At 35.7% G+C, this 21,133-nt stretch overlaps 1 protein-coding gene across 1 annotated transcript in view; it reads right to left on the reverse strand.

The window, feature by feature from the left end:
* The window catches only part of yata (N-terminal kinase-like protein yata), a 386,793-nt gene that overhangs the window by 218,686 nt on the left and 146,974 nt on the right, over nucleotides 1-21,133 (reverse strand). Inside the window, exons 7-8 of the mRNA XM_090396135.1 lie at nucleotides 17,063-17,218; nucleotides 8,737-8,895 (exon numbers count right to left, since the gene is read on the reverse strand). Of these exons, the coding sequence (XP_090252261.1) occupies nucleotides 8,737-8,895; nucleotides 17,063-17,218 (315 nt within the window). The remainder of the gene's footprint in view (nucleotides 1-8,736; nucleotides 8,896-17,062; nucleotides 17,219-21,133) is intronic.

Consider the following 21,133-nt stretch of genomic DNA (forward strand, 5'->3'; position numbering starts at 1 on the left):
CAAAAAAAAAAGAATAGCACCACAAGACAAGGTACAATGGATCACACTATCCTCAGCTCTAAAAGTAGATAAAATAGAATTTAGCAAGGCTAAAAACACCACTGAAGACATCTTCATTCAGCCACAGATAGTTGCTAACCACTGCATAATTTCCAAATTCATGGACAATAAAAGAGTCCATACCATACTTTCACCTTGAAAAATTAAGAATAAACCTGAAGGTGGTGTTGTGTGGTATCACTGAATCAGTAACAACTGAAGAAGCGACATTCAATCTTCAAAATTGTGAGCTACAGCCCATCGAAGTAAGTTGCATGCTGAGAGAGCAGACAAACTGTCAATGTTGCTTATGCTGGTTGAAATCAGTAAAGATGAGCATGAGATCTTTGACCTGGTTATCAAGCCAGAATCTCTATGACAAAGGGAATCCAATGGCCAATGTCACTGCTGTCAAAAATTTGACCATTCACAGAGCTGCTGTAAGAGTGAGTTTTGTTCCATCGAGAGTGGGGAAAATCATGCAACAACTACATGTGTGAAACTGAGAACAGAATTGGCAAAATTCATCGACCTGTACTGGACCACACTCTGCCAACTACAAAGGATGCAGAGAGCTGCCAGTTTCCAAGAAATTCGGAAAACCAACTCAGGCCCAGCCTGACACATCCCCCCAAAAAATTCGAAGATGTACCAAAATCTGCTCAGGCACATGCCTCATACACAGAAGTGGTGGCATATAAAAAAAGCTACAAAACCAAAATCTCAGCAACACAATGAGTCCAATAAACCTGCAAAAGCTGCAGCTGTTCTAGAGACATGCTTATTGGACATTATAATTCCAACACTAGTTAAATTTTATACTAATCAATAATGGTTAGTATACTGAATCCACTTATTGGATTCAGAATGTTTTCTGGCATGCCAATGGCCTAGGAAACAAAATGAATAAGCTTCAAAAATTCATGACGCCTCATGATGCTGACCTAATCCTGGTAAACGAAACTCATCTCTGACTAGCCGGCAATCCATGGCTCAGAAACTACATATTATATCATGACAACCAGCCCACAGGCAGGGGAGGTAGAATGAATATCTTTATCTAATGCAACACTGAGCACAGCGAAATCAAAAACCCTTCTAATGCTAGCACTGAGATCACAGGAATGGAAATCCAGAAAGCCAAATCTACTCTGTGCACAATTCTACCAGCAAATGGCTACTTGACGCTAACTTATCAGAGATATTGGACACAAACCGAGCAGTACTACTAGCAGGAAGCTTAAATGGCAAACATCCAGCCTGGAATAATAGGACCACTAATCAGAATCATAAAATACTCAACAACTTCACCACCACAAGGAATATCACGGTTGTTGGACCTCTAAAAAACACACACTATAGCACAACAACAGGACATCCCAACCATTTAGATTGCCATATTCCAAAACATCACTCACCAATACAGGATGAATGTGGTGGATGACCTCAGTTCCATCCACAGCCCAGTACTATTTCAATTAGGCTTAGACCAGGAAAATACTCGTGACCAGCTATCAGTATCAACTGAGAAAAGCTATTCTCGGGTTCATAGGCCCAGTCCCAACTATGAAATTTAAAGAGATGATTAATACTTCGATATATAACTTGGAAAAGCAGATAACAACAGCATTCCAAGCTGCTACCTCTGCAATACCATGCTCAAACACCAACTGTCTCCCAGAATCTCATCCATGAGAAGAACAGAGCCAAATGCCACCATCACAGGACACTGGCTCCTGAAGACTAAAGCAACCCCTCAACAGAGTCACATATTCAGTCCAATAAGCACTGAGGGACTATCAGAACCAACAGTGAGAAAAGAAACTGCTGTCCCTAAACACTAAGGAAGGTGACAAAGGCTCTCAGAGCAGACTCACCCCCCCTCCCACCAATCCATAGTGAAACAGGTTTGGTCTGTCATGATGCCAAGAAGGCAGAACCTTTGGCTGATATTTTAAAAAACAGTGCAGCCCAAACTATAAGCATGCAGACCTAGATTTCATCATGAAAGTTGATGCCAGCATACGCTACAAATATCCCAAATGACACCCAACCAACATCACCTACTGAAATACGAGAAATAATCAAGAAACTAAAGAATAGGAAAGCACTGGGCCCAGATGGGATTTCCAACGACATCAACAATTCTAAAATTTCAGTACTTTCTGCCACACCTGAAAGAAACTGACATAATCTTAATCTCCAAAACCAAGGAGAACTACCACTAAATCAGTCTGCTCTCCTGCCCAGGAAAGACTGCCAAAGATAATTAAAAGACTGCAAAAAATCACAAGGGAAGAAAACTCATACCCAATAAGCAGTTTGGCTTCAGTAAGAATCATCCCCAGTGTACAACATATCGACAACAATCATGACGAGAGGAATTCTTATATGAGCTTTTTTCAGTTGAAGGTGAGTTAGCTGATCTCATACAGTAGTAGTAGGGTTTTTTCCCCTCCCGGAAACTCTGGTTTTTCATCACACATACAGACAAATCGGCCTTCAGAACACATGCAATTTACAGACAAAAAATACTTGTTGTTGATAATGGGCGATAGATGGCGTTGATGGTAGTAGTGTCGTAGTTGGAGAATTAATTAGTAGTGGAGAGGATGAGATGTATTAGCGAAGTAGAGTATCCTCCCACGATGAGTCCTTGGATGCGTTCCATGAATATCATGATATTCATGGAACACATCAGTGTGGGATACAATTGGAAACAGCACATTGTTGCCATCTTTTGCGCATTGCAAAAGCATTCATCAAGATCTGGCATAGATGGCTACTCTATAAACTAATCAATGTCAAAATGCCATTAAGCCTGACCAGCCTAAGTGGTTCCTATCTTAAAAATTGGAAGCTTTGTGTGAAACTATAGGGAATCAGATCATCTGATTGCAGGATTACAAGAGTTCCCCAGGGCTCCCCTACTGTCATCTTTGCCATCTATGTGGCCAACCTCCCCTACCTCCCCTGTAGCCAGCAGTGAGCTATGGAAATTATTTTAACAAAGGGCTCGCATCGTCGAGCAAAAAAAAAAAATAAAAAAAAAATAAGGGGGGGGATAACTTAGCCCTTATAATACTTATATTGCAAGTTTGTAGAGCTTCTGACAGATATGATAATTCCTGCAGGATATCATCAATCATTAATGCTAGATATTTTAAAAATTCCAAATTTAGAAGTCGGTTTAAAAAGCCCTTGTATTCATCGTTCGGTGCAAAATGCTTGCATAAAGCTGGGTAATTTCTCCACAAAGCAAGAGCCATTCGTAAACTGCAAGCTGCCCATCGTGGTCCAAACACATGGCCGATCTTCAAAATTTCAATAGCAAGATCTTTTGCAATCGTATTTAATTCTCGTTGATTTTTTGGTGATTGATGATAAAAAGCATATAATTTATCCATAAATATTTCAAAATGATTTATTTCTTTAATGTTTTTATATCGAATCGTCTAATGCTAATTGTAAAACAATGAACTACGCAATGCCAAATCACAATGTTGGGAAATTTTTGTAGAAGTTTGATTGAAACACCTGATTTGTTTCCTAACATTACACTAGCTCCATCAGAACAAAATGCAATGAGATGATTTTTAAATAGTTATCAGAAAATCCATATGAATTTAAAGTAGCAATTATAGTAGTATGTATACATTCTGCGGTGATATTTTCTAGTTCTACAAGATTATTAAACAAGAAGAACAAGGGGCTCGCAAATTTGAGAAAATTTGCTTCAAGACATCACACCAAAACATGGTATGAACGCAAATTTAAAGAAGCTTGTGAGATCATTATCAACCACCCCAATCTAAACAATAATGATGGTCTAAAAATCCCATACATATGGAAGGCATATATTCGTTCGTCCCATGAATCCTTCCTCTCTAAGAACAACTATAAACAGGACTCTAGAAAATCCAGGATCCTAAATCCATAATAACAACTTTAATACTGAAAAATAGGACATCACTGTTAAGGAGAAAGGAAAAAAAAAAAAAAATCTATAAGAAAGTTTATTCATGTGGAAATTTATAAATAATTTTTTTTTTTAAATCAAAAATAACAATTGTAATAATAGATATAGGACATCACTGTTACTGGAAGGAAAACCATCTGTAAGCAAGAATATCTATTCATGTAATCAAAAATTAAATTAGCTTGATGTAATTTTTTTTTTTTTCACTAGAGGTCATGCCAGTGAGTAGCATGTGATCAAATCATTGTTTCTCTAGCTTACGGTTTGAAATGTAACGCAGCTTGTCTTGTATATTTATGTATGCTCCAGATGATGATCTTGATATGAAGATCAAAACATCGGGATAATAAAAAGAGTTATTCTAACACGGTTGTAGAATCCATAATTTCAAAAATGGATGATCAGAGCTATTCTGATGTACAGATTGCCAAGTTGATGCAGCTATCCACTTTAAGTCATTAAAGTAGATAGCTTCATCACTTCAAGACACAAATGTCCCAAAACCACACTGTGCAGGTAAGTATGAAATACACTGCTAATCAGCACATAACAAGCAAGCCAAGTGTACACTAAACAAACCTAATTTACATTTTTTTCTTTCAGAAACTGATAAAAGGATAAAGAACCAAAGATTATGTCCATCTTGGGGGAAGTGTTAACTATTAACTGTAACCTACGTGTCTCTTATATGTCTGGCTCCCACTGATGAGACCTCAACAAAGGTTGAAACCAATCTGGGTAGTGGCCCTTCCCATAATGCATATACATTATACATCCTTAAAAGGATGTGTGCTTTGCAATGTGGGATACTAAGGCAATTAATGTAAATTCACTGGCCTCTATATACAAGTAGCCTAGCTGTGAAGATATTTCACTTGCAAACATTGTCTGCTTACACTTGGATAAAGGATTAAACAAGAATATAATTTCTTGGCATCTTTAATTTCTAACCAACTGAAAAAACTTTCAGCAATCACTGTGATGATGTGATGAGATATACATTGTAAAACATGTCTTATATTAAATGTTTTATTTTGTCTTTACGAATTTCTGTTTATAGTAAGATCACTGCTTCTTCTGTTGACAGTGTCCATTTTCACTTTTTGTTGCCATCCAACTTGACTATTAAAAACAGCAAGGATGTTGTATAACTAGACAATGCCCAGGCTAACCAATACAGAATATAAGCTGGTTGACTACATCACAAATTGCCAGCTCATCATTTTCATTCAACATCCACATGATGAGAAGTTGTAATGCATTCGATCTGCAGGCAATCTGTACAATCTTGATTTTTAACATATCTATCAAATAAGATTGATTTTTTAGAAGACCTGTACAATCTTGATGTCTTTATTTTATCAGATTTAATGAAATGTATTATTCTTGAATTAAATGAATTTTTAGAAGCTATTTTATGTCTAAGCCTAATTTTTTTATTTCACTTAAAATCTATTTACTAATGCGCATGAAAATACAAAGTGCATTTCTGTGGCATTCTTTGGAATAAGGTATATTAACTTCTCAAAAGTAAGTAATCCACATTAACACACTTGGATAAAGGATTAAACTAAATTTATTATAGTCTAACCAAGTGAAAAATAAACTTTCAACATCTTTCTCTAAATCCAGAGTAATTTAATAAAAAGGTGGCACACCGTTTGGCAACTCCTATAGGTAGAGATGACCTTGCTAATGCTTCTGCCTGGTATCTCCACTTGGGCCTGGCTCCCACTGAAGAGACCTCAATAAAGGTCGAAACTAGTCTGGGCAGTGGCCCTTCCCTTAATGCATAACATTATACATACTGCAAGGAGATGTGTTTTGCATTATGAGAGATACTGATAGGAGTGTGTTAGCTTGCTCCACCTTTGCAACGAGCTGTCTGGTGTTGTACTACCTTACCCCAGTCCTGAAGATACTTTCAGGCGCAAACTTTGTTTGCTCACACTTGGATAAAGGATTAAACTAAATTTATTATAGTCTAACCAAGTGAAAAATAAACTTTCAGTACAGTAAGTCTCTGACTTACATGGATTTGTACATACAGGGATGCAAGCACTTTGACTTAAACTATCAATATCCTCTATCAGATGCCACTTTGAACATATTTCATGACTCTCCTAGCAACCTGAAACACAGCTCATAATGTCATCACCATTTTGTTTGTTTTTATCTCAAGTACAAGTTAAGTCTTGTTAGATAACCTATGTAGTACTTACTGAAAACAAAATATAAATCTCAAATATGAGAATAAATACATGTATTTACAGTGGTAAGAAGAGGTGCATTATAATTATGGAGAATAAATTAGATATTATTAAATGACATGAAAAGGTAACAAAGGCACAGACATTGCACAAGCTCATGAAATGAATGAATCGACCGTCAGAACTGTTATAAAAGATAAAGTTCATATTATGCATAAGGTGAAAGTTCAGCCATTCACGATCACTCTAAGAAAAGAGACATATAATAAAAAATGAAAAATTATTGGCAATTGGGATTGAAGACATGCAACAACAACAAATGCCCATAAGTCTTATACAAGAAAAAACTCAAGATGCCACTGCATGCTATAAACTGATTTACAAGGGGGGAAAAAAAAGGGCTGTGGTAGTATGGACTGTATGCACTAGTACACACTATGTGTAATACATGTTGATAATAAATATATAAGGCTGTTTGTATTAGTTTTCTTACTATTACATATGCTTTTTATATTCATATATTCACTAGAATAATGAGTAAACTTTCATTTTCTCAAAATGTTTTCTTTTCATAAGCACAACCAGTTTAGCTTTAATGACAAATATTAAGATATTTGTCAAAATTGCATTGTATTTAAGCATAATTTAATTTATGTAATTTTCAACTTGCACAGAAACTTTCATGATGAATTCATTGCATAAATCAAGGACAGCAAAAATGTGCATTGTTTCCCAAAAAAAAGTAGCAAATCAAGTACTTACTATTACTGTTCTAAAGCTGACAAATCAGGTATTGCCAGGTGTGAGGACAGCAATCAAAGATTTATCCTGGATATAATGCAGTTATAGTTATTTAAATAGGTATACGAATCTTCTGGGGAAGGCAGTAAACTAACATGCTAACTTTTTAAACAAACACAAGCAAAAAAAAAAAAAGTCGTGTGATCTTTTTTACATATACTAGTTCCCTCCCCGTCTGCTGTCCTGTAAGCCTGTGTAAAAAAGAGTGTACAATGCAGGTATGGATACATGTGATGGATACACCTAAGTAGATAACAACAAGCTTGGAAATAGTCATATAATTTAAATTCATTTAATTTGTAGCTGGTCTACAAATTGCAAATTAATTGGAATATCCTACATTCCATTTTTCATTATTAATGTTTTATATTACACAGCCAATGCATATTAAAATTCTGTGACAAAAATATTTAAGAGATTCTCATGCTAAATGGAATCCAACAATAATACATGACTAATGATATGCTGGCACCCAAGTACAAATAGGAAGGAGATTGCCTCCAGAAGACTATATCTGCATTCATGATGCAAGCATGTAAAATAATAAGCGACAGTTATTGTCTTAATGACTTTGAACAGAGAATAATAGTGAGATTAAGATGGAGCAGTAAGAGCATCCAGAAAATAAAATGCTCTTATAGGTGAGGATGGCTATATTAGTGTCACGACAACACTTTGATACAGAGAAAACATTGAATAAATGTTATACATAGCAGGAAACAGCTGACTGATGTACAGGGCCGGTTTTATCATTAGGTGAACCTAGGCAGTCATCTAGGGGAGCTAAGACTTTGGGGTTTATGTTTGTGTGAGTATGACAAAATATACATATAGAGAGAGACAATGTATAGGGGCACCTAAATTTTCTTTGCCTAGGGGCATCAGATACTCTCAGACCAGTCCTGCTGATGTGGAAAGGATGAGAGAAAAGAATGAGGAATGTAAAGGCTAGCTAAAATATGAACTAAAACTGGTCAAATACCTGTACATACTGCATCTGCATGCACTGGACAGTATAGTGTTCAGTGCATTCAGACCACCCATTGAAAATGCTACTTGTCTAATAAAAGAAGCAGCTGTTGTTATGGAAAGCAAAGGAATGTTAGCAGTGGACACCAGAGGAAGTATACAAAAAGATTAGATGAAGTGATAAATTCCAATTCTTGTTCTTTTATGCGAATGAAAAGAATCAGGTACAGGGCAAGAATGATGCAATGTGCTGACAGTGGAGAGATGGATTGGAAAAGATATTCCCTGGGACATTTTTGCCTCAATTACATCAAGCAGAGTAAACACAGTGCAGCCTCCTAAGCATCATCTCTTACTGAAAAAAATGCTTATTCTTGCTGCCTGTGATAATAACTTTAACAGACTGGCTCTTCAATCATTTGATTTCAATTCCATTGACATCTATGGGATGTAATGGCATGAGACCTTAGCAACAGGGACCCAAAGCTAGCAAATGTGCTGCAAATTGCATCGCATTTGCTAAGAGTAGAATACCATGGTAAGTTCTAAAATCTTCTAGAGAGTTTCAAGAATCTAATGTTCTGGCATTTCAAGGCTGCCATAAAGTGTTCAACGTACTGTTTGGTGGGAATTTATAATAAAATGGCAACACAGTGTACTTACATGACCATAAAGAGAACTGAGAGGAATAAAATGTGAGTATTAATTGTCTTCTTATAACAAGTTACAAAAACTTACTTTAAACAATGGTGATAGAACTGTGGATCCAGCATTCCCAAATTCAAAGGCATTTAACAACTGTGGAAGGATCTTATACTTGCACATATCTTGAGGAAAAGTATCCAAAAGTGTTGTTAATCCATTGAAAAATCTGCATGTTTCATTTGAATCTTTGATCTAGTAAAGAAAAGAAGAAAAAAAAAACATTAAATCAGAAATAAAATATGGAAATAATCTGAGAGGATTGTATAAAATGTGGGTAATGTGACATATCCTGTTTCCTTTTCTTAATGGAAACTTTATGGTTCAAGCACTTAAATTCCACATCAAGGCCATGAGTAGTTGACACAACCTGAAATGAAATATTAAACTGTTCAAAGAAGCCCATGCCTACTAATGCAATTGCCATAACCAGCTATTTATACCCTGTTTCAACTAATGAAAATAATGGATTAACCAACCAACAACAATTATTACTGTTATTACCCAAAACCTCCAGGGAGTCAATGATGCCTCAAAAGAAGCCACGGTTCACCAATACCAAACTTAACTTCTACAGATGCTCCCCCCCCCTTGTAACTATGCCCCAGTTTCTATATAATGATAAATTTCACCAGTCAATAATCTATAACACTCTTTCAGAAATTTATAAACCTCTATCACCTGTCTACAGTCCACATACTCTCAACACATCTTAATAATCTAATAATATGCACACAGTAGTCCAGGTGCAGTCGCATCAAAAAAGTGTAATGAGGCAAAATGATTTCCTTATCCTTACATGTCAATGTTTGCTTGTTTCAACATCACAATTATCCTCTGGGTTATACATGCAATTTTTACAATGTGACCTTTAACCTTCCTACTGATTGATTCCTTCCTAATGAATCTCTAAGATTGCTTGCCCTATCAGTTTCTTGTACCATAATCCCACCACCATAATGTGCCTTTGGAAACTTCATCAAGTCAAAGGGTATAAATTACACTAGCAAACAATGAACTGAGAACCATAATCATTTGTCAGCTGTTCCAGCTTATTAAAATAATTCTGTAAGTGCTGTTTATCAAGAGCATTCCTAATTGCTCTGCTTCTCTTTATATCATCAGCAAACAATTGAATATCTTCTGTCAGATACTTCTCAATACCATTAATATACAGGATGAATAACAACAATGGTCCAAGGAATGATCCCTGGGATACACAACATTGGTCACCCTAAATCTGGCATATTCACCCTCTCCCATATACCACTTTTTGATACCTGTCCATCAGCCACCCACTTATCTAGTTCAAGAGTTTATATTCCAATCTCATATTCTCCACTTTATACAACAGCCTTTCATGTGATATCCTATCAAATATCTCAGCAAAGTCCAGCAGTATCATAGTGTATCCCTTACACTTTAACTTAGCCATAACATTATTATAAAATATGAGATTTGCTAAAAAGGTTGGTAGCTTAGCTTGGTAGTTAGACACATCAGTTTTTGCAGCACCTTTATACAGTTTGCCGGTCTGGTTGGCTGAGTCATTAGTGTACGCTCTCCAACCAACAGTCTGTGGATTCGAATCCCGCTGTGGGCATGGATGTTTGTGATTGTCTTTAGGTAGGAGACGAATGTCATCACCAAGTATGGGACCACCACCCTGCTTATTGGAGACCTGAAATGCCTTGAAAAAATTCCATGTTTGATCTCTACAGCAGGACTTCCAGAGTATGCAAAAAATAAATGAAAAATACAAAAAAAAAATATATAAAATTGATAAAATAGGAAGAAAAAAAAAAATCCCTAACACACCCACGGTACAAAATGTACTATAGGTTTACAAATAACCTTTGTGGGTGCGAGCAACATAAAAAAACATAATTTCCATTACAGTGGGATATTTCCCAAGCTGAGAATCAAGTTATGCAAACATGTCAAGGGCCAAGTCAATTCAGCTGAACAATCCTTTAGCATATGTATCAGCCCATATTGTACAATTCATAAACAGATTATGCAATAACCTTATGAAACCTTCAATCAATGGGGCGGTAGAACTATCCCCGATGTTATGTATATCTGATTGACATATATTAACAATGTGAGCACTTGCTATTTGAAAAATCTCATCTGTTTCTAACAGAAGGGCCATCTGCATTCATTAAAGTGATTCTTCATTGTTAATTTTTTTCTTTTACATGCAACATAATGATAAAATTCTTTTGGGTTGCCTTTAGCTTGCACAGCTGGTTCTTTTCATACTCTGATTTAGCTTTGTGTATAATACTCACATTCTCTGCTATATGCTTTATATACCTGGTGTCCAAAACCTATGGATGAGCACTATTTCTGAAGATTATAATCACAAATTCAGAAGAATCAGCTTGTGACAATTTGTATAACTGACAATTTCAAGTAAAAAGTGGGTATGCATTCAAATTTTTGAATCACATGCAAAGAGGTCATGCGGTAGCATTCAACAGGATAAAAGGCTGCATTAAGCGAATTGTGATTGAAGGAAGCTCTTTTTGTGAAGGAAGAAGGTTGCAAACTTGGATGTCTTGTAATGTCTCAAAGATATCACATTTAGATGGAAGAATTATTAAAAAGTTTGAAGAAGGCCACAGAATTACGATGGTTGTTTGTGTTCACATTTTTCATAAAAATAGAGAAAAATGATTTTCATGCAGTGATAAAACACTTTTATTTGAAGAAGTAGATGACAATGCAGATCAAAGCTGAGTTAAATGCAGTTCATGGGGACTCTGCACCAGCATTACAGACTATTTATTTTTGGATAAATGAGTCTAAATGTGGTCATAAGCCCATCGAAGATGAAGCTCGCTCTGGATGCCTGATGAGGAAATGATTGACAAAATCCATGGTATCGTTATGGAAGACCGGCGAGTGAAAGTGCGTGAGATGGTTAAGATTGTAGGCACTGAACAGGTGTATAACATTCTACACGAAAAATTGCACATGAAAAAGCTGTGTGTGATGGGTACCAAATTGTTGACTGTTGATCAAAAATGCATGCGAAAAGACATTTCAACGCAGTGTTTCATGATGTTTAATCGCAATTCGCAGGATTTTTGTATCGATTCGTGACTGTAGACAAAAATTGGATCCACCACTACACACCTGAGTCCAAGCAGCAGTCAAAACAGTGGACAGTGCCTGGTAAAAAGAGCACCAAAAAAGTGAAGACCGTTTTGTCAGCTGGGTAGGTGATGGCAACTGTTTTTTTTTGGGATTCCCAAGGAATTATCATGATAGACTAGTTGGAAAAGGGTAAGATAATAACAGGAGTCTATTATGCGTCATTGCTGGACCATATAAAAGAAGAACTGAAGAAAAATGGCCAAGATCGGTGCACAAAAAAGTGTGCTTTCATCAAGACAATGCACCATCTCACACATCAGCCATCGCAATGGCAAAATTGAGGTTCAAACTGGTTCCACATCCACCATATTCTCCAGACTTCGCCCCGTGTGACTTCTTATTCCCAAACTTAAATATTTGGCTCGGTGACAAAAAATTTCTTTAAACGAGAATGTCATCAAGGCTGTCAATGACCATTTTGCACAATTGACAAATCCTACTTTTTAGATGGGATGAAAAAATTGGAAACTCGTTGGTCCAAATGTGTAGACCTCGATGGAGACTATGTTGAGAAATAAAGGTGATTTTTTTGAAAAAAATGTGTTTAACTTATTTTTTTTACCAAACTTTTTAAACAACCTTCGTACTAATACTGCCAGAGACTTTGGAATCAAACAATGCCCATTGTATCCATGCAATGGGCATTGTTTCAAACCAATGGGTTCCAGAAGTTTGCTAAAAGATCGTACTCACTCTACCATAGAGCATGAAGACAGATATTTGGTTATAACAGCAAAACATAATCGATGCTCAAGGGCAGGTCAGCTTGCAAGACAGCTCCATTCAACCAGAAGTATGCAGTTATCTTGACAAACTGTGGCAAAGCACCTGAAACAAGTAGACCTATATGCCTGAAAGCCTGTAGTCCACATCCCTTTATCCATGGCTCATCATAAAGCATTTTCAGTGGTGTTGTGTCCACAAAAATTCGACGAGACACCAATGGGCTAATGTATTCTTTAGAGACAAGTGTCATTTTAGTCTTTCCTCCGATTCTAGATAACACTTGATCTGGTGTGAAAGGGACACTGCTTACCATTGCAAGAATGTGCTTAAAAGGGATAGATATGGCAGTGCTGGGGCCATGGTGAGGACAGGTATTATGCTTAATGGATGCATTAAACTGCACGTTCTGGAAAAATGGACTATGACTGGTGAACAACATTGAAACAAAGTTCTTCAATGTCATGTTTGATTGCTCTATGGAGCTGTAGGCAAAGAACTCATGGACAAGAAATATAGATGACAATGCCACATTGCATGGTACATGAGCAGTGGAGATACTTCTGGAGACCGAGGATATTAACTGAATTGAGTGGTACTTTTTGGGATGCAATAGGAAGCACATTGCTGCTTGAAATTCCCCTCCAAAAAACAAACAAGGCCTTCTCTTTGCTCTGAAGGAGGAGTGGGCCAGTTTGTCTAAAGACGTCTCGAATCTCTTGGTGCTAAGCATGGTACAACACAACATTGTGAAAGCTGCATCGCAGTTAGAGGTGGACATATTCCATACTGAAATGTCTCTGCATAGTTTTCTGTAAACACCGTACATTAATTCCTTAACTATGTCATTAGGAAATTTGTAATTTTTGCCAAAAACAGATTGCAATTTACTTTGTATAAAATGAATAAAACTAGCTAAACAAAAGTCACAGGAAGACTTTGTTAAGAACACAGAAAATAAATATAAGTAAGGTGGCAAAAGATTCTGGAGGCTATTGAAAAAGTTTAGAAATGGACGAAAATATACTGTAAAAGGAATCAGAGATGATAAAAGTGGAACGAAAAGTGAAGATAATGATATTCTAGATGTCTGGAGTAATTACTTTGAAAGACTACAAAATGAAACATGTAGTGTCAGTATGATGGTAGAAAACTCCCAACAGGAATGTATTCAGGAATACATACAGGGTGTTCGGGATAAATTTGACAGTTTCGTAAGGAAAAAGAAAATCTTCTTTGTATCTATTAAATTTAATGAATTGACAAAAAAACATTACAGGCAGAGTTAATTACAATACTATCAACAAGATTTACTCAAAATAACCACCATTAGCATCGATCACAGCTTCAATTCTGCTTCGGAACCTCGAACAAGCTGATGCTACAGTCTCCCTGGGAAGGGCCGCAAAAACTGTTTTAATTTTATCCATTAACTGGGCTTTTGTATTACTGGAAGTGCGATTGGTGTCTTTTTCAACTGCGCCCCATACAAAATAATCCATGGGGTTAAGGTCTGGGGAGTTTGGAGGCCAAACATTTGGACTGGTGAAGTCGTAGAAATTTTCAGACAACCATTTTTGACTTTTCCCAGAGGTGTGGCAAGGGGCCGAATCCTGCTGCCATACATACGACCTACCATTGGCTACCCTTGTTATCCAGGGCTTGACTACAGTTAGCAACTCCACGAACAAAGCCCGAATTCCAATGCCAGGGTTCTTCAACACCTGTTCCTGCAGATTTGCGAGGAATTCTGCTGTACGAACGCAATCAGATCGTCTGCTAGGGATCTTTCTTCTTGCTACATCCTTGTAGTCACCATTGCAAGTCTCTAGTTCATGCCTGATTGTTTTTACTGTATTCAGGGAGCATTGGGCAGCAGTCGTAATATCCTTATTTTGATGGCGGGCACGAATCATCATGATACAAGTTATTCTCTTCCATGATTCAGGTGGGTTCCAGCTATCCATCCTTTCTGACATCTTGTATATGAATGAAGAAGGGTCCAAACTTTTAAATGAAGAGAAGTGTGTGTTAATACATGTAACTTACGGAAAAATATAATTAATTATAAATATGTCAAATTTATCCCGAACACCCTGTATCAGTACTTGAAACAGAAAAAAAAAAAAAGTCATCAAAAACCAAATATGGAAAAGCTGCTGGAGTAGATGAAATTCAGCCAGAAATGCTCAAATACAGAGGTATAAAAGTTTTACAGTAGCTGCATTACATCATTCAGAAGACCTGATCAGAGGGTCGAATTCCAGATGATTGGAGTAGAGTTCTCATAGTACCCATATACAAAAAGAGAAATAAAACAATGTGAGAATTACAGAGGTATTTCCCTACTGAATGTTTCTGGTAAGATTTATGCAAGTATACTTGAGAAACAGGAAAGAAAAATTGTGGAAGGAAGAAGCTTGGTGAAGAACAAGCTGGATTCAGGCCAAATAGAAGTTGTGAGGATCAGATTTTCACTTTAAGACAAACAGTTGAGAAATCCTGGGAATATATAACAAGGATTAACATTCAAGTTTTGTTGATCTAGAAAAGGCATATGATAAGGTGCCAAGAGGAAAGCTCTTCAAAATGCTCTAGTTATATGGTGTAAATGGGACATTATATCAAGCAATATGTTGTCTCTACTTGAATTGTAAATTAGCAGTTAGAATTGAAGGAGGTACAGGAAGATGGTTTGATGTTACGCCAGGTGTGTGACAAGGGTGCACCTAATGGTAATAAATCTGATATCAAAATTGTTGATGTTAATCTTAGCTCTTTAATTTATGCAGATGATGTTATACTTCTGAATAAATCTGGTACAAGTTGAAAGATTCCCTGACCAAACTGCATAACTGTTGTAATGGGTTTGGTATGAAAATCATCAATTAAAAAACAATGAAAATAGGCAAAAACGTTGAAAACATGAACTGTATCGTGAATGGAGAATCTATAGAACAACATTTTACCTATTTCGGCACAGTATTTAGTAGAGATGGTAAATTAAATATGGAAATAGACAACAGAATTAGTAAAGCTACTATGGTAGGAAGTCAGCTAAATAAATTTATATGGAATAAAAGGAGATGTGCTTTGCATTATGGGATACTAAGGCAAGTGATCAGAACTTATACCCCTTTACCATGCGTTGCCCCAGTCCTGAAAATATTTCAGGAATCGGGCAAATTTCAGGCACAAACTTTGTTTGCTTACACTTGGATAAAAGATTAATGCATATATATATAATTGGTAGCATAGCCGATTGAAAAAACTTCTGTCTTAAATTTATATTTTAAAACATTTACTGAGTTTAACTCTCTTCTTAAATAAAAGAAATGTTGGAATATAATATACCAAGTGATTCACTGTTTAGAATTGGGATTCTGTTCACGGGTATTCAGGTGTTAAAATTTGAAATCAGGCTTAATATGGACAGATAACCATTGTGATTATTAATATAAAATTAAAATATACAGCAACAACCATTTACTATAGACATAACATGATATCACATTGTAAAAAAAAAAAAAAAAAAAGTTGTTAACAATATTTATGCAGCAGTTCCATACTAACAATGCACAAATCAGAAAGTCAAAAACAAGAAGCATAATATACAGTTAACACACATTAAAGCAAACCTATAGGGACTAGCAAAATAATCTGATTAATAGATAATTTGGTATACTGAGTTTTCTTTAGAACAGCAGTGGTATTCATATGGAATCTGGTAGTGACTTTTTGCTAATGGTTACTAGAATTATGTGTTATTCAAGTATATTTCAGGCTTTCAAGTCTATCAAAAATGGCAGTAATGAGGTCTGCATATCATATTTATTACTCTAGGATGAGAGAAATTAATTTTTTTTTTATATTTAAATCAGCTATTAAGAAAACTCAGTTTGATCCAAATACTACAGAAACATGATATACCATTTACAGTTGACTTTTACCACTTGTAGTGGCCGCCAGAATAGTCTGATAATAAACAGTTTCTAGTACATGTTGAACTTCCTTTCTTTTAACAACTGAATTTGTTATAAGGTGTTTGCTATAATGAGAGCTGACTGTAGTCACAAAATTCTGCATGCAATTTTGAGAGCTGCTGAATTATAAACAGATGCCTAAAAAGAAACAGAAAATTACAGGCATCTGTTTATAATTCAACAAGCTCCCAATATATATTTGACATGATAGTTAACCACTCAATATCTGACATATACCAAACCATTTCTATGATGGCTGAGCAGCTAAATGGCTGACAGCTTGAAGCTCATCAGTAGTGTGACCAGTTACAAAGAAGAACCAGCCTGTACAGCGAGCTGCTCATAAATGGATACTGAGCAGATAGTGAGCAGGTGGCCAGATATCATGGAAATCACTATAGTAAGTAAATTATTGTAAATCATTCACTTTCTCTGTAAATCAACTGATGAAAAAAATTTGCATTACAGAATAAAATAAATCCAAGCCATACCTGAATTTCTTCTAAAAATAATAATGCCTCTACAAATTTATTTTTAAGAAACCCATCTGCCATAGAACACCTTTTAAGAAACTCTGAGGGACTTGGTCTAGATAATGGATTAGCACCCACAAGTTCACAGTACTGAGGAATTAGGTTTGCAGGAATCTACAGATGTTGGTAGACAGAACATAAAATCATGACATCCAAACTAGAAAAGAATATTAAAAACACAAAAATAATAGTAATAATGTAAGATAAAAAAAATTAAAAAGAAAACGCAAAAATAAATTATAGCAAAAGCTTTGATTATTCAAAAGTGGGGCTGAACAAAACTACTTCAAATTATCTGATCATCATCATCATTCTACACAAAACAAACTAGAAATAGTTCACAGATTAATTTTATGAAGTTCAATGATTTTTTATTGGAGCTTTCTAAATGCTTCTTCTTCTTCTTCTGAAAGATACAAAATATTTGAATGCATTCAGATAATGAAATATTTTAGCCGAATAATGAACTCAATGTCACCATTTATTCAAATCACTGCATCTTGTTTACTATATCTTTTTAACCGCTTTATATAAAAACTCATGTCAATGATGATGAAAAGAAGGATTGCTCAACTAATGAGTGCCCACTCTACTAAATAAAATACCAATCTGGTGTTCACTACTACCTCTTCAATAGATAAAGAAACTCTCATGTATGAGGAGGAGGAAGAGGTACTGGTGCTTTTGCACAAACTAAATGAGAATTCTGCAATGGGGCCTGATGAGATATCAACATGAATACTAAGTATTTAGCTTAACCACCACCACTTGTGCACTGGAATTGACTTATCAGTATCTCTGGAGTTATAAAGAAGATTCTGGAAAGTTAGTAAGAGCTTGTATACAGTAATGGATTGACAGAATCTATACTTGGGAATGAATAGCACATTACTCAGGGAAGGTCGTGTTTGAGCAATTTGCTCACATTTTATAATGTAACTGTTGAGAAAGACAAGGGGAATGTATGCCATTATACTTTTAGACTTTGCTAAGGTTTTTGACAGGATGCAGCATGGAAGACTATTGCATAACAGACATATGACAGTCAAAAATTGTTACATGACAGCCAAAATATTGCATTTTGGCTGTCATGTAACAGCCAAAACATATGCTCAACCACCCTATGTCATGTGACATATGGTGATAGACCTGTTTGGAGAGCTCTGAAAGATAAGTTGTTTACTTTGGAAAAAATAATGATATTAGTTAAAAATTGTGTTAGAATTAGATTGTATTGTGGTGGTAATTAGATTTAAGTTAAAAATTTTATTTAAATATAGTTAATACAGTCTGTCTGCACATTACGCTACATAGCATACAACATGGCATTGATGTGAAACAGAACAATAGCATCCAAGTCATCATCGTATAAGGAATTCAACCAAAGGGACTTCGTACAGTGCAATGTCAGCAAGATGTATGCATTACCAACAGCAAATGGACTTTAGTTTTAAAAGGATAGTGGTGGGAAATTGCTATGAAAGTGAGGGCCAGGTTAAGAGTTTGAAGAAGTGGATGGAAAGAGAATATACACAAAGTGTGTGATGGTGTAATGGCAGATAGGATTGAAAGAGAGGTTAAAAGCAACACAAATGAGAGGGGGAGCAAAAGTGTTGATTGAAGGAATAGTAGCATGACAGATATAAAGAATGAAGAGCAGTAATTAGGGAGATAGCTCAGTTATGCAGAGTGATACACAGGATGAAGCAGTAATGAATGCAAAAACCTGGCGAGTGGATCAGCTGATATCAGAAAGAAAGAAATGTGAGAAAAGAGAACGAAATGCTTGACTAACAGAGAAAGTAAAATTAAGGAGCAAGTCTTCTATGGCGATTCTATCATAAGAGGTGATTGGCAAGAGTAACAAAATCGTGCTTCCCAGGTGCAAAAATGAATGATGTTGGCAAGACTATTAAAGTGCAAAAGAGTAAAGTGAAAGAGTTGATTGTTTTGGCTGAAAAGAATGATTTGAAATGAGAAAAGTTTGGCATGAGTGAGAACATGAAAGAGTTACTGGAAGTAGCAAAAGAAAAGAGTGAGAAAGTGAAGATAGTGAGTTTGTTGTCGCAGTATGACAGAGTTGAGCTGAGGAGAGCCATAATAGTGAATGAGTCAATGCATAGGTCATGCAGGAGGAATAACGTGGTGTTCATGGATGTGTGGAGCTAGTTTGATGGATGAAAGGACTTAAACAAGAAGGATGGTTTGCATTTGAATGGATTTGATGTTCAGAGTTTGAAAAAAGTGTGGTTGAATGAAGTGAAAGTGGATGTGCAAAATCAGGGAAATTAGAGCTTTTAAGGATAGCAGTGAGCATAAGGGGAGGGCATAAACAGTGAGCATAAACTTTTCCCCTTGTTCTGTATGCTCCTGGCATTAGTGCCAGGAGCATACAGAACAAGGGGGAAAAAGTTTTTGGCATTGGTTAGTTCATCCTGGATAAAGGTTCTTAGCATCAGGGAGATTTCTTGATAGAGGCATGCTGTAAAAGACAGTCTATCTTCCTCTCAGGATACAGGATAAATCCCACCTATCAAGAAATTAGTTCTAACCATACAAAAACACAAATTATATTAAACAATTAAATAAGCTCCTTGATGAAGTTGCTAGCTGGGATGAAAATACTTTGAATAAGTTATGCACCCATTTAGGAAGGACTCCTCATTTATATAGTCTTTCAAAAATTCATAAAGAAGGTTGTCCATTAAGACCCATTGTGAATTGTATTGACTCACCCACCTATAGAATTGCTAAATTTCTTTTATGTTTATTAATTGCCATTATTGGACAATCTTTCATTCATCACGAATTCCATACTTCTCAAAAAAAAAAAAAAAAAAGCATTGGATTTGTTAGTCAGCTTTGACATTGTTTCCTTTTTTACCAACATTTCGTTATCTGACACTACTAGTTTACTATATGATGATTTCCCTCCTGATGTGCAGAGTTTTGAATTTGTTATGCAATCAGAATATTTCAGCTAGAAAAACAAGATCTATAGATAGCTTGAAGGCATTATCATGGGTACCTCTCTATCTTCACTTTTGACAAACAATTTTTGAACTATCTGGAAAATACCTAGTTCTTATCCATCCATTCCCAACCGTCTCCTTAGTTTTGTTACATCAATTTTTGAGGTTTGTCCTCATTCTGAAACTGAAATTACCACATTCCTACCTTTGATCAATAGCCATCACCAGCTCACTCAATTCATCATGGAAAAAGAAGATGCTGGTAGTTTACCATTTTTGGATATCCTTCTTATTTGCATAGTTTCCAATACTTTGTCAACCAGTTTATCAAAAACCTAACTTTACTGGTAGATACATTCATCAAAAGCCTGCTCATCACACCTCCCAAAAAATTGCTGTTATCAAATCTTTAATTAACAGAGCACATAATGTATGATCCTCTCTCTCTCCCTCAACCTTACTAATAACTACCATGTTAGAGTAAAACTTTAGTTTAATATAAACCAAAACAAACACTTGACATTTCGACCTTCACATTTAGGTCATCATCTGGAGTATACACATATATACAAAGAAACAAGCTGCACTACAATCTACATGGCATGCTAAAGTTACTGACCAACTGGCCTGACCTCTGGTGTAAAAAAAAAACTTCCTACATCAAAGCTGGAGTCCTGTTATTATTATTATCTATTAGGTTACAAAATTAAATTAAGCTGGAGAGCAACATGTTTATAAAAAGAAAAAAAAAATTTTTTTCTTTTTATAAACATGTTGCTCTCCTGCTTAATTAAAAAACGGGATTAAAACTGGAAAACCTTAATTAAAAAATTTCCGGCAAACCCTTAGGACTCTAAGCAGTTTTTCAACTTTTATTGGCCACCATCCATACCAGTGTGTTGTAATTTATATGTATACTATATGGGTGATTTTTATATATTTTATTTTATTTATTAATTTACTTTTTTTTTCTTTTTATAAACATGTTTGCTCTCCAGCTTAATTTAATTTTGTAACCTAATAGATAATAATAACAGAACTCTAGCTTTGATGTAGT

Source organism: Typopeltis vanoorti, chromosome 7 (genome assembly GCF_054136105.1).
Source record: "Typopeltis vanoorti isolate ZY-2024b chromosome 7, IOZ_Tvanoo_1.0, whole genome shotgun sequence".
Taxonomy (NCBI): domain Eukaryota; kingdom Metazoa; phylum Arthropoda; class Arachnida; order Uropygi; family Thelyphonidae; genus Typopeltis; species Typopeltis vanoorti.